Raw genomic sequence first — 13242 nt, forward strand, 5'->3', positions numbered from 1 at the left:
AAACCGAGAGAAAGCATTTTTTCAATTAAAACTTCATGCGAAATAGAATCAAAAGCCTTGGACAGATCTAATGAAGCTGCATGTACAATTTTTTTTGAATCTATTTGATTTCGAATACTTTCTGTCACATAAACAAGAGCTTCTTGTGTTGAAATGTTTTTGCGAAATCCGAATTGAAATGGTGTCATTATTTGAAATTTGTCAAGATGTTCTGTTATTTGGGCATGCAAAATTTTTTCAAAAATTTGAGAAAAAGCACAAGTTATTAATATTGGCCGATAACAAAGGGGTTACTTGTGCTTTTTTCAGTTCGATCGGGAAAATGTTCTCATCTAAGCAAGTATTTATGACAAAAGTTAAATGTGGAACTATAACTGATTGATCGTCAATGATTGCCCAAGCAGGTACGGTACAAGGTCCGAGTGGTTTTCTGACATTGATTTTTCGAACTATATCAAAGCTTTGCTTCACTTTAATGTGTTGAAAATGGAAAGGCGCAGATTCAGAGGCAGATTTTTTGTAATTCGGAGGCTTTTTAGCGCCGAAAAATTTGCCTAAAATTGAAAAATATAATTTAAATGATTGGCAATTTTTTTGTCTTGGGTTATCATTTCACTAAAGGAATTTCGTAGAACTGTAATTCGATTGTTGCTAGAACATGTACCTCTAACTTGGTTAATATATTTCCATTTTTTTTGAATAGTGCTGAGAAGTGAAAAACAATATTTTGAACGTTCGAGTTGTTTACTTCTGATCAATTGGCTCAGTTGATTACGTAAGAACTGGTACTTTGACCAATTATCGCTTGTGCTTCGACTGCGATATAATCTGAGTGAATTCTGTTTCTTAATCAACAATTGCTGACATTCTGAATCGAACCATTCCGTTTTCTACACATTTTTTGGTATAAAATTACGAACAAAATTTTTTCGATAGGAGCATGTTGCTCAAGAGCACTAGAAATTAAATAAATCATCGTCGAGAACATTTTCTGTGCGTCTGTTCATTGATATAAGAGATACCAAGGAAGAGCGGAGAGTGTATTGCGAAATTAATTTTCTGGTAATTTTTCTTATTGAAAGTCGAAATTATCCTCGGTAAACTTTTGCCGCATTTTATATCCGTCAAAATAAATAAAGCAAAATGGTCCGTTTTATAGAGTGTATCAAAACAAAATTCAAAGCCGTTTGTTTCATAGTCACTGATAATGTAGTCGATATTAGTTTTAGTTGAGGAACTAATTCTGGTCTCATCGTTTGGACAAAAAACCTTCAATCCATATGGAATAATTATAGAGTCTAAATTTTCTTTTTCTTTGCTATCCAGATAATTTATGTTATAATCACCCAGAAGCGTAATTTTATTAGAAACTGAAAATGCATTATCTATGTTAAGCGTTAATTGTTCCAAAGAATCAATAAAATTTGATCTGCTTGGATTATAACACAAATTAACTAACATTTTTTCTTTACTGGAAATGTTAATTGTAGATTTGATTTGCACTCAACCCACACTGACTCATATTTTTCTCTATCAAATAAATTTAAACCAGGCCTCAATTTCCAAGCCAATTTGACTGGTATATATAACAAAACGCCACCGCCTTTCTTTTTTACCGCTGATTGCCTATCTTATCTGAACATCGCATGCGTTCTAGGGTGGAGATTCCATAAATTGTCACTATCTTCTTTCTTAAGCCACGTTTCGAAAATTCCTATAATTGTATTTTCGCCCATATCATCAAGAATTTTTTTCAATTGCATCCGTTTTCTAATAATACTTTGAAAATTCAAATGAACAAATTTAAGATTTGCACAATTTTTTGAGCAGATGCCGTAGACTGTTTCAATGGTTTCAATAGGACCAGGGTTTTTCAACATCCCCGCTTTGGGTTAGTAACAACCCAAAGAGGAAAAGATGAGTCAGTGTGGTAGCTCTCAGCTCATTTATCCCACATTGCGATGTTAATATCTTTTGATGGCAGCTTAGATAGCCCCAGTAAACAATGGTTTTTTCTATATTTTCCATCTGAGCCTTGGAAATTAGAAAAATTTCACAAAACAACCAGAATTTAATATTCAGCATAATAAATTAAATAATCGCCAAAGGTTGCACCAAGAAAAAATGCGAAACTAGTATTTCCTAAAGAATTTTGCACCGTTTTGGAAAAATTGTATCATATCTGCCGTTTTTGGGTCTAAATTTGATGATTGTTGGGTTTGCTTCATTCTGGGGCGAATTGTTATCTCACATGTGTTTGCATTAATATCAGAACCTCTAAAAGAATCTCTAAAACTTTGCACCAAAATTTCAACACCCGCATCAGAAGGATGCAAACCATCCGAGCTAAGCGCATCGGTATTTTCACTAAAATTTTGGTTTATGTCTAAAATAGCCAATTTTACTTCGCCCAAGTCCTTTACATTCCGTACTAAATTAAGAATTTGCTTGTTTAGCTTCTGTACATTTGGATTAAAATCTTTTCTAAAAGCGCCTAAGGGAGTTACAGTACATAGTGAAATTGTTTCTGGGGAGAATTTATGATTTACGAGATAAATTAGTTTTTCTAAGCTACTCACGGCTTCCTTCACGTCGAAATCATCTGAGAGGCAGTCATTTATTCCAATTAGCATAGTTACATGTTTAAAATAAGCCGTTGTTAAGAAAAATGAGTTTTTTCTAGATCAAATTTGAGTTATAAAGTTCACTTGAAAGAAGCGTTTGCGATAATGGTTCCTGCAGAGGCGGCTCCTTAACTTTTTCGAACGAAAATGTTATCTTGGGAAAATTGATTATCTCAACATTTTTTTCTCTTCTAGCTTATTTTAGTAGAGAAACAACGAAGTCCAATTTTTTGAAATCACATTTTTTATGACGCATCAGTATAGCTAACTCATTCAGTATATTTTTTTAGATCAATTTTTAAAGTTTTTTTTAAGGAACTTCCTTTTTTCTAAATTGTTTTTTAATCAATTAAATTCTTTTTTTTTATTACTACTATTTCAATATCAAACACATACCTTCAGCTACTACTTGCATTTAATCTAGACAGACGAAACATTTGCTTTTTTAAACGCCAAGAGGCGCGTTTTAATTTATAATCTCGTGCTGAAAAACCAGTATGTATGTATAAATGTACAGATAATGATTAATAATGGAAAGTCTGGTTATGTTGGAACGAGTTTATTGTCTATGAACAAGAATATTGACATCGGTATCCTGTGTAGTACATGACGTATAGACTACGAAACAGACGGTTCACCCACTTTTTCAACCGTTAAAGTTTTTTTCGATATACTTTTTTTTTATGTTTTTGTTGCATCGCAAGTGATCGAAGCTACGCTTCGCCTCTGTATAAAAAGATTACTCATTCTTTGGACCTTGGGCATTTGGAACATTCAGGTTTTTTTCGTTGTTGCGAGCAGTCTTGATTTTAGTTTGAAACCAACCAGAATAGTTTGAAATTGGAGTCCAGAAAATTTTAGAAACCCATCTTAGTTTTGAAACACCAAGTACAGCAGCTAATAAAGAATATTTTTACAATTAAAAAAAAATTTACCGTTTTTTATATCGTTTCTCTAGTTAACAAATGCAGTTTTTAGATACCCGTGACTCTTACGAAATGGCTCCTTCAAGCTTTGCCGATTTAGGAAAAGATGTCAGAGACCTGTTTTCTAAAGGATTTCGTAAGTCTTTTACCTATTGTAAAGTTTTCATAGGAAACTTTCACATTGAGCAGACATAGAGAACAAGCCAGAAGATTAAATTTATTCCTCGTTCATCAAAATTTTGTTTTTTGGCTGGTCTAGACAGTGGAGTTGTGAAGCTGGATGTAAAGACAGTAGCCGACAACAAGGTCGAGTTCAAGATTAGTGGCACTCATGCAAATGACTCGGGTAAAACTGACGGCAAAGTAGAGGGCAAGTACAAGTGCAAAGAGTACGGCGCAACTTTGACGGAAACTTGGGACACAAAAAACACAGTCGGATGCAAAGTGGAAGTGGAAGATAAAGTTTTACAAGGTTTGAAGGTGGTTCTCGATTCCAGCTTCAACACTGGAAGTGGGTAAGTTAAAGCTGGCCATTCCCACAAACTATATGTCTTTACCTTATCTTCTTTTTATTATAATGAAAAGTCCTCTGTAACCAAAAATCTCATCAGATTTTGAAATTTTGAGAGACATCTGCAATACCCGATCGAGTTGAAAATTCGGTTTGTTCGACCATATTTCTAATAAAAACTATTCTCATTTTTGCTTGCTCTGTCTTAATATTCCAGTAAGAACAAAAAGCTTTTCTGCAATAATTTGTGCCAACCATCTGGATTCTCAATTTTAAGAAAACAAAAGATAAATTGATTCAATATTTTCAACTTGGGTGTTCTATTTAAGTTCAATTCAATCGTTTGACAAATCAAAGGCAAATATTGCAAGAAACGAAAATGACTTTGTTTCCAAATGGACTTTAATTTTCATACCCAGCGGAATAAAAAGTAACCTATTGATAGAGTTTTCTCTGATTGGGTTATTTTTTTATTTAAAAAAGTGTTATTTGTAAAAGGAGTTCAAACACCTTTTAGGCTATGTTTTCTTCTTCGAAAGTTATTTTTAAACATCAAAAAGATAGCCAATTGTATATCTGTTCGCAATGTTTTTAAATGAAACAGTTTGATCCGAATTTCTCCAACTTGCTCAGTTAAACCGAGAGAGAGAGAGAGTCAGTGACATGATGTTTATGAAATTCAAACAACTTCAAGTTTTATATAAATTGCAGAAGTATATTATACTGGTTTTGAGCTTAACTCTAAGAAAAAATAGCTTAAGCCAATCGGAGAAAAATTTATTTTTCAATTTTCTGCTTTATGCTCACAACATTTTTAATATATGTAGCTGTTGCAAATTTAAAATCTCTCCAAGCCTAGTCAAAGAGAAAAATAGTCAATAGTCAAAACGTTTTCGAATTAACAAATTCATCATCAGTGTCTAAAATCATATCAAACGGTAAAAAATGCATAAATTTGCACGCTTAATGCTCAAAATATTTATAATATAACGCTTGGGAAAAGTTAAAAGATTCTCCGATCCAGTTCAAGCTATTAACGTCAATTTGAAATTTTACTCAGTTGAATAATTACAAAGGTAGTTAAATAGGTCTGCTAGTTATCATTCAAATAGAATTTCTTGTCATGTTTTTTGTGCGAGTGAGTTTGTTGTGTATCTAGAATCTTGTCTTTTATATTATGAAAAAAAAAAAACGTACAAATGATAGTAGTTCCATGAATGATGTCATGTTATTGGATTTGTTTTAGCGCAAAAGACGGCTCACTGAAAACAGTTTTCAAGAACAAATTCTTCAATGGTGAACTAGAATCAGGCCTGCATTTCAAAGCGCCGCTGATTAAGACTGCCGCCGTCATTGGGTAAGGCTAATGATTTTCTATGCATCATTTTGTTCTGGCCAATTCACGATGTAGAACGATTTATGGCGTAGGGATAGTTTTTGCCCACTTTTAGCTACCTCATGGAAAGCTCGCAGGGAATCAAATATGGTATATTAAAACCCTTTTGGTCAAGATTTGGATTCTTAAAAAAGTTGTTTCAGTGTCAAGAAAATTAGGTTTAAATTTTTTGTTTTTCAAACTAATGTATTCGAATTAATGAATAAAAGACTGAGCGTGCTCTCTAATTTTATCGCATGTTAGCGTGGTTTTAAGCTGAAATGTACCGAGTCTAACAGATTATTATCTAATTGAACCCTTTCCACCGACTAAAATTTTTTTGCTGATGTTTTCATTGATTAACTCACTTTAGTGGGGTCGATAATTTCTGTGCTACTTGCACTTAATGCGGCTCTTTCGTTTTTATATAAGATACGATATATGTGTGCTTCGGCGGGGGGGGGGGGGCTTTAAAAATGTTTGACAACAACGTCTTTGGACTCAACGGGCTCGTACACAAGTATTCTTGGCTTGTTGCCACATGACTTTCGGCAAAAGGTCTGTCGGCTAGATTGCCATGCTATTTTCTGATATAGCTCAAGTGGTGTGAAGCTCAGCTTCTCCTCTGTGTTTCTTGAAGCTTCGCATGCGTTTTCGAAAATGAAGCTTCGTCTGTATTTTTTTTGTGTTTTGCTTTTTAATCAGCTTCAAAATTGTTTCAATTTGCTCATTGAAATGACACTGAAAACGCAGCTGACACTGGAGACGCCCTCCCCTCAGGGATTCGACCCCCTACCTCTGTACTATTTTGAGATATCCGCTTTTGGCTGACTGGTCCTAATATTTTGAAAATCCACCCCCCTGCCCCCTTCAGAAAATTGTTGATCCGCCTATGTATGCTTATTTGCAAAAGTATGTGACGGATTAACTTGCTTGTCATGTTCACTTTCAACAAGCGTCTTACTTGCTGAGCGATTTTGCACTTATTTAGCAAAAAATGTTGGGGCAAAAATTGACCATCTGTACAAACGAAACGTATACCATTATTCGAGGAGGTTTTCCCGATGCCATAAAAACTTGTTTGGCGTTGTTTTTTTGAGAAAAAAAACTGTTAACTGATTGACGTTTAAATAAAATCAGTTGTTGCCTCGGTTTATGATCCAAGCGAATAGATGTTGTCAAAGCGTTTTTTATTCTTGGGTGCTTTTTGGCTCTTTATACCGGGTAGCGGTAGTGAAGTGGTTACGTCTCCGCATTTTAATCGAAAGGCCGGATGTTCGAGGCCCACAATGATCCGTGCACGCTGCTTGAGGGTGAAGTAACATTGCCCAGCCCAGAAAAATAGCCAAAAAAGTAGCATGTTGATCTTAAACCAGCGGAAACATGAGCGGCTCTCCGCGAAGAGCTGAACAGCTCGTAAGTTGGTCTAGGTCGTATGCGATCTAGGTGAGAACTGGAGAAATCATATTTTAATTCTTTGCTCGACAACCTGCGGAGCTGCTTTATATCAGTGCAACTTTACTTTTCTTCACCAGTAAATACTAATGGTCGCAAAAAGGGATGGTTGAAAACTCAAATTCACTAGATTATTTTGTAGAAGTTGAATATTTTTGTTTCAGATGTCCTGCAGTCGGGTAAGAATTTTATTGTCATGAAATGATATAAACTGAAACTCAAAATACTAACCAGCTTTAAGATTACTTAGAGTGACTTTCAATGATTTTGTTACTTCAGTTTGCTTATATGTTACACTCTCGTTTCAAATCGGATCAACAGTAGTTCTGGTTTACTGTTTATTTGCATGCAAAATTATTGGTCAAAAAGAAACCATTAGACTGAAGCTAGATTCAAGGCAATACATGCTGTTTTGATGGGTGCAGAAGTTTTACTTTATCTACAAAAGTTTTATAAAAAAAATTGAAATGCGTTAACTAAATGCTTAATTTCACAATTCCAAATCTAAAATAAGGTTTATGGAATACTTTTTAGTTGCAAAGGAGCTTATATCATTGCAAGCTTTCTGTTTATACATGCGTCTGCCGATCAAACAAATTGATTAATTCGAAAACTGAAATTTCATTTAAATATGCGTGGCTTTTTTCGGGTCAAATATTCATCTTTTCAGGAAGTGCGGTCGTTTTCTTTTATGGAAATTTCGAAGTTTGCTCCTGAATAAATTTTTTTAAGTGGTAAGAAACGCTTTGAAAAACATTAAGTGTTCACTTTATTAAGCACTCAGTTTTTTGTGTTCCACGAATTCAGGTGTTGTTTTAGTTTAATTAGACCTTCGCTAAAAAATAATTTGTTGCACTTCGTTCATTAACATTTAAAAAAACTTATGGGAGAGCATATTTCGTGCTGTTCGTGAACAGCGAATTTTTTGAAATCTTTCAAATGAATATAAACTTGCAAATTGCCAAAAAGAAAAACAAGCGCACTTCCTGAAAAATTCCTGAGCTTCCTGATAAAGCCACATGTATTGATTGAAATGCATTTCTTGTTGGCATTTGCTGGAAAACGGCCCTAATGGACCACAAGGAAAAGCGTATTTTGTAGCTTTAAAATTGAATTGTAAGGTTACTTGTGGAATCGAAAAATAGTCATTGACCTTTTTTTTGGCAGTTTGAGTTAACTTTGTAAAGTGTGGCATTCTCAAATTGGGTTAGTTTTAATAAAACATTCTTGAAAGTTCTATAAATTTAGCATCAGTCACTTTTTGACTTGTTGAATTCATTGACGTTCAACTGTTCTTTGGTTGTCCAAAAATTATCAAACTTAATAAAATTCTGGAAATACAGGCAGCTCGTATATGATTAGGCTCATGATTAGCAAGCATTATCAAATCGCGAAATAGACTTTTTCCATGTAAACAACTTGTCTAACAGAATCAAATTATTTCCACAAATCTGTGCTTTCATCAACCCTAAGATATATTTTGAGCAAGTCTGCGTTGTAAATACTTGTTGTATTCGATTTTAATAAAATTTTAGTTGAAAATATACCAAATCCGATTTGGTATACGTTTTTTCTAGTTATTCGTCATAAATATTTCGGTTAATATGATATCGGCTAATAGGTCTTATATTGCGTTTAATGAGCAAAAAAGTTTTATTGTGTGTGTGTGGGGTGTGTGTGTCTGTGTGTGTGTGTGTGTGTGTGTGTGTGTATGTGTGTGAAAGGCGAGCTTGGAACTTTTTTGTTCAGTTTTTTTTGGCTCATCCTCGCTCAAGTCTAGTCGGCTTTGCTACCGTTTCATAAGTTTTGCTCCAATTCCAAATTAATATTCAGTTGGTTGACTTGGAACGTTTTTCTCAAAATCAACATTATTCAAGAAAATTCGAGACAAACATGAAACCTTCGCTAGATCTAGTTTTTCACACATCAAAAATCCGAATTGGCGGCTTCGTGCTATTTTCTGTCGGCTGTTTTGTCATGATATGTATGTCTTGTACCGCAAGTGGCGCGAAGCTCCGCTTTGCTTCTAGGTTTAATATAACCGTCAAAAGTAAAAAAAAAGAACGCTTTAGCGTGTATGAATATAAAAGATGCAGTGGATCAATTGAGCAATCCCCCCCCCCCATTCTCGCGTGGGGGGGAGATAGCTCAATAGGTACTTGAGACATGTTTATAACCACTTGAAAATAGATTGAATGACATGAAATCATAAAACATATTTTCCAACGACTGTGGAAAGCCACAATTTACAATATCAAAGCTCAAAAGTTTCATTCGGATTGAAAAAAGAATCAATAAAACAGCCATAAAAAGCGACTTTTTTTCCTTTCTTAACATGACAAAAAGTTTTTGCGAACAATATTAAGGTGCTGCGGAGAACCGTTTTTGCTATTCAGATACAACGCTAGAGCACCAACCCTGGTAAATCGCTTTCTTCGATGAGGCTATGGTCGCCTAAACAAAATTTTGCAAAAAAAAAAGTTTTTTTTTTCATAAATTTCGATTTTTTTTTCAAAATTTTTCTCGATACTCAAGTAAGATAACTTCAGTCGGTCAATTGATTGCGTGCTATAAACACATCATCCATCTACTTGCGTTTGCTGACGTCTTTTTGTAGAGTTTTTTTGTTTTTGCTGGGGGAGAGATAGCTCAATTGGTCATTACGGGTGGAGATTGCTCAATTGATCCGATGCAGTATATCTTTATTAGTGGGCATATGCTAACGTGTTGTAATATAAAAGACGCAGAAAAATGTAATTTCATTTTCAAGTGAGTATGACTTATACTCTGAGTAATGGATGTTGAATTGTTGTTTGTTTGTGCGTAGCTATGAGGGCTGGATGTTGGGAGGTCTGGTGCATGTGGACAGTGGGAAGAGTGCCCTGGTTAAGAGTGAACTGGCTCTGGGCTATGTCACCCCCAGTCTGAAATTGCTGGCTTCTCTCAAGGAGATGAGCGAATTCGGAGCATCCGTCTACAACAAGGTCAGCATCTCTTTATCTATTCCCCTTATGATACCTAGTGAAGACTAAGCACCCCCTATAAAGGACTATGCTTATTTGGAATTTCCCCCTTTTGCAATTCGGAGTAATTTTTCACAAGCAGAGATCCTAGGTCACCACATCACATGCTATGTGCTCACGTGCATTCATTTATATATTTTTCATTGTACCGACCGGTCAATAAGTGGAAAAAATATGGATTTTGTGGTTTTCCTGTTTTTAGTGCCGCCAACTAAGAGCCGTCTTCGGAGCGGATATAAGATTTTCTCGAGGGGGAATTGTTCGAAAAAGAGCCCTTAATCTATTATATATTTAAATGCAAGTTTCACTATCTCGCCATGTTTAAGCTTTTTCAACGTATTGTTTTTGCATGTTTAAGAAAAGAATTTTTCAGGTTTAAGCTATATCGTATATTGCAATTGTTAAGATTTTTTTCTTCGATTTTCCTGTTTGAAATCAGTGTTTACTTCACCAAGTTTGAAAGTAGCAACCGCATAATGAGATGTTGTCAGGGTTTCCCCGGATGTTGCGATTTCGGCCTCCATATATCAATAAGCAATTCTTTTAGGTTACGAGATACCGCAATTTTCGAGATTTTTCAAAAATTTCTAGAAAAATTTAATTTTCAAGTTTCTGAAAGTTTGAAATTCGCAACCCTATAGTTGGGGGATGTCAGGGTAGTCTCAGGGGTTGCGTAACTTGCCTCCAAATCTTCCTTCTCAAATCTTTGTAGTTTTCGAGATATGACGTGTTTTAGTGTTTTTTTTTCAATTTTTTTTTAGAAAACTTACATTTAATATCATTTAATATTAAGTTTGAATTTCCCAACCGTTTATTTTGGGGCTGTCATAGTACTCTCAAGGTCTCAGGTGTTGCCAATCTTGCCTCCAACTGTGACTGCTCAATTCTTTTCTAGTTTTACAGATTGACGTTTTTTGTTATTTTTTCAAAAAATTTTCAGAAAACTTAAATTTATTGTTTTTCTTCAAAATTTGAAGTTCTGAACTCCCTGTAGTTGGGGGCTGTCAGAGTGCTCTCAGGGATTGCGAGGGATCTTACCTCCAATTGTGGCTGCTCAAATCTTTTGGTTGTTTTCGAGATATGACGTTTTTTTCTGGTTTTTTCAAAAAAGTTTTTTTTTTTTTTTAGAAAATTTGAAATTCCCAACACTGTAGTTGGATACTGTTAGAGCTCTCTCAGGAGTTGCAAATCTTGCGTCCAAATGGGACTGCCCAATTAGTTTTAGATTCCGAGATGTGATGTTTTTTAATTTTTCAAAGATTTTAAAGTTTTTCAAAGAACTTAGATATAAAAAACTTGATGGTTTTTAAAAATTTGAATTGAAAAAACTTGAATAGAAGTTTTTTCAAAATATGAAATTACCAACCCTGTACTTCGGTGTTGTCAGAGTACACTCAAAGGATGCTGATTTTTTCCCCAGTATTTACGGTTTTCTATGAGTTGTTAAAATTTCGAAGCACCAGAGGTGCGTTACACGCTAGTTTTAATGTAACTATTTGAAAAACCAGCTTCATTGAGATGTGATTTTGTTGTAGGTGAACCCTACCACGGAGATTGGGGTGAGTCTAGGATGGACTGCGGGCACTACCTTCACTAAGTTCGGCCTGGCTGCCAAGCACAAGATAGACAAGACGAGTCACGTGAACGGAGCAGTGGACAACAGCAGCAACCTAAAACTCGCTTACACTAACGAAGTATCTCCTGGTTAGTACTTTTTTAAGTCATCATTACACTTATGAGATTTAGCGAGCGTACTGTTCTAGTACGAATCTTCTTTTTTTCTAACCTAACTTGCTAGTAAAAAAGTGTTCATTTGGTGGCACTTTTGCTATAATCACGATTTGTAGAATTGGAAATTTCATGGCATCTGTCCTCTGCTTTATTTGTGGCTTTTTTGTGATTGTTCAGCGTCCTTGGCTGAGCGGTTAGTCCGTGAGACTCAAAATCTCAGGCTCGAATTCAACTTGAAGTCGTTTTTTTAAAACTAATTTGAGGCTTATTTCCGTTTTTTCTTTTAATTCACTTTAGATTTGCTTTTTTTTCGAGTTCTCGCTAATGTTTGCGAAGCGAAGTATCGCCTCTGTGCCATGGGTAGAATCCCCCCTAATTCAAGATATGCCAGTTTTACCCTTGCGATAAGCAAGGGTATTGCAATCGGGTACTAGACTTTTTTCCCGTAAACAGCATTGTCCACAGGACTCATTGGGTTTTTTTTCGGTTGTTTGACCGCTTTTTGAAACTTTTCGACTTTTCTCAAAAACCACCCTCCCAAATCTGAGATTTTAGTTTCAATCGAAAGGACAAGTTGTGAGAAGCTCCGCTGTATAAGTGGTTTTGCCCAAATTTATAAACACAAAAAAAAATGACCCTCGGAAAAGTCGAATATTCCATTTTTATACTTTTTTTTGAAACTTCGCAACTTTGAAAACTACCCTCTTAAATCTGGTATTTTGGGTTCAACTAATAGAAAAAGTTGTAGGAAGCTCCCTTGCATAAGCGGTGACACCCAATTTTTTTTGCACAAAAAATTATTGCCCTCGGAAAAAACGAATTTTCGATTTTTTGACCTTTTTTTGAAAAGACTTTTCTCGAAAGCTACCCTCCCAAATCTGAGGCTTTGATGGGTAGGACAAGTGGTGAGATTTTCGACTGCATAAGCGGATGAGCCTAATTTTTTTTACACAAAAAATTATGATCCTCGGAAAAATCGAATTTTTGACTGGTTCTTGAAGCTTTTTACTTCTCTCGAAAACGACCCACACAAATCTAATGAGCAACGTTTTAAGCATCTTTTAATCTACTAAGATCTTGTAATCACTCCATTTTTTCATTTTTTTAAAAGAAAACTGAAGTAATTGATGAAATGCACGGATTTTGAAGTCATTATATTGGGATTTAATTTTTTTTTTCTATAGGTCAGTTTTTGAAATTAACCTTGTCCTTCCGCATCAATACAAAAATTACCAAACAGGTATTTTCAGCCTGAGCTAGCCTCTAATTTCTTTTTCTTTAAACTGACTGCTAATATGTCATAATTGTCTTGCGTCGCTTAGCAATTATGTAGACTCATAATTGGCGTGTGTAACTTAAGAAATTTTGTAGACTCAAAGTTTTACTCAGTTTTCCCAGTAGCGTTATCGGTCACATTTTGCTTATGTATGCGAAGTGCAACTTCGCCTCTGTGTTACGATTTCTTGCGTTCATTACTCTTTTCCAATCTACGATTGGCTATGTTTATGTTGGTTGTAATCTTGCCAACTTGAGTTGTTCAAACTTTATTTTTTGTTCTTTATTTTCGTTTTTTTTTTCTCGATTTAATAGGTTTCGG

General features: G+C 34.9%; 2 protein-coding genes across 11 annotated transcripts in view; one reads left to right on the forward strand and one right to left on the reverse strand.

Annotated features, from left to right (window-relative positions):
• LOC134847973 (voltage-dependent anion-selective channel protein 2-like) overlaps positions 1 to 13242 on the forward strand; it is a 342992-nt gene that overhangs the window by 326909 nt on the left and 2841 nt on the right. For both annotated transcript variants that reach the window (XM_063865285.1, XM_063865286.1), the window contains exons 2-7: positions 3600 to 3686; positions 3810 to 4065; positions 5308 to 5418; positions 7056 to 7070; positions 9719 to 9875; positions 11450 to 11618. In XM_063865285.1, coding sequence (XP_063721355.1) covers positions 3623 to 3686; positions 3810 to 4065; positions 5308 to 5418; positions 7056 to 7070; positions 9719 to 9875; positions 11450 to 11618 — 772 coding nt within the window. In that variant the 5' untranslated portion in view covers positions 3600 to 3622. The remainder of the gene's footprint in view (positions 1 to 3599; positions 3687 to 3809; positions 4066 to 5307; positions 5419 to 7055; positions 7071 to 9718; positions 9876 to 11449; positions 11619 to 13242) is intronic.
• The window catches only part of LOC134847966 (sperm flagellar protein 2-like), a 584566-nt gene that overhangs the window by 257116 nt on the left and 314208 nt on the right, over positions 1 to 13242 (reverse strand). The window lies entirely within an intron of this gene.

This window comes from Symsagittifera roscoffensis, chromosome 6 (genome assembly GCF_963678635.1).
Source record: "Symsagittifera roscoffensis chromosome 6, txSymRosc1.1, whole genome shotgun sequence".
In the NCBI taxonomy this organism is placed as follows: domain Eukaryota; kingdom Metazoa; phylum Xenacoelomorpha; order Acoela; family Convolutidae; genus Symsagittifera; species Symsagittifera roscoffensis.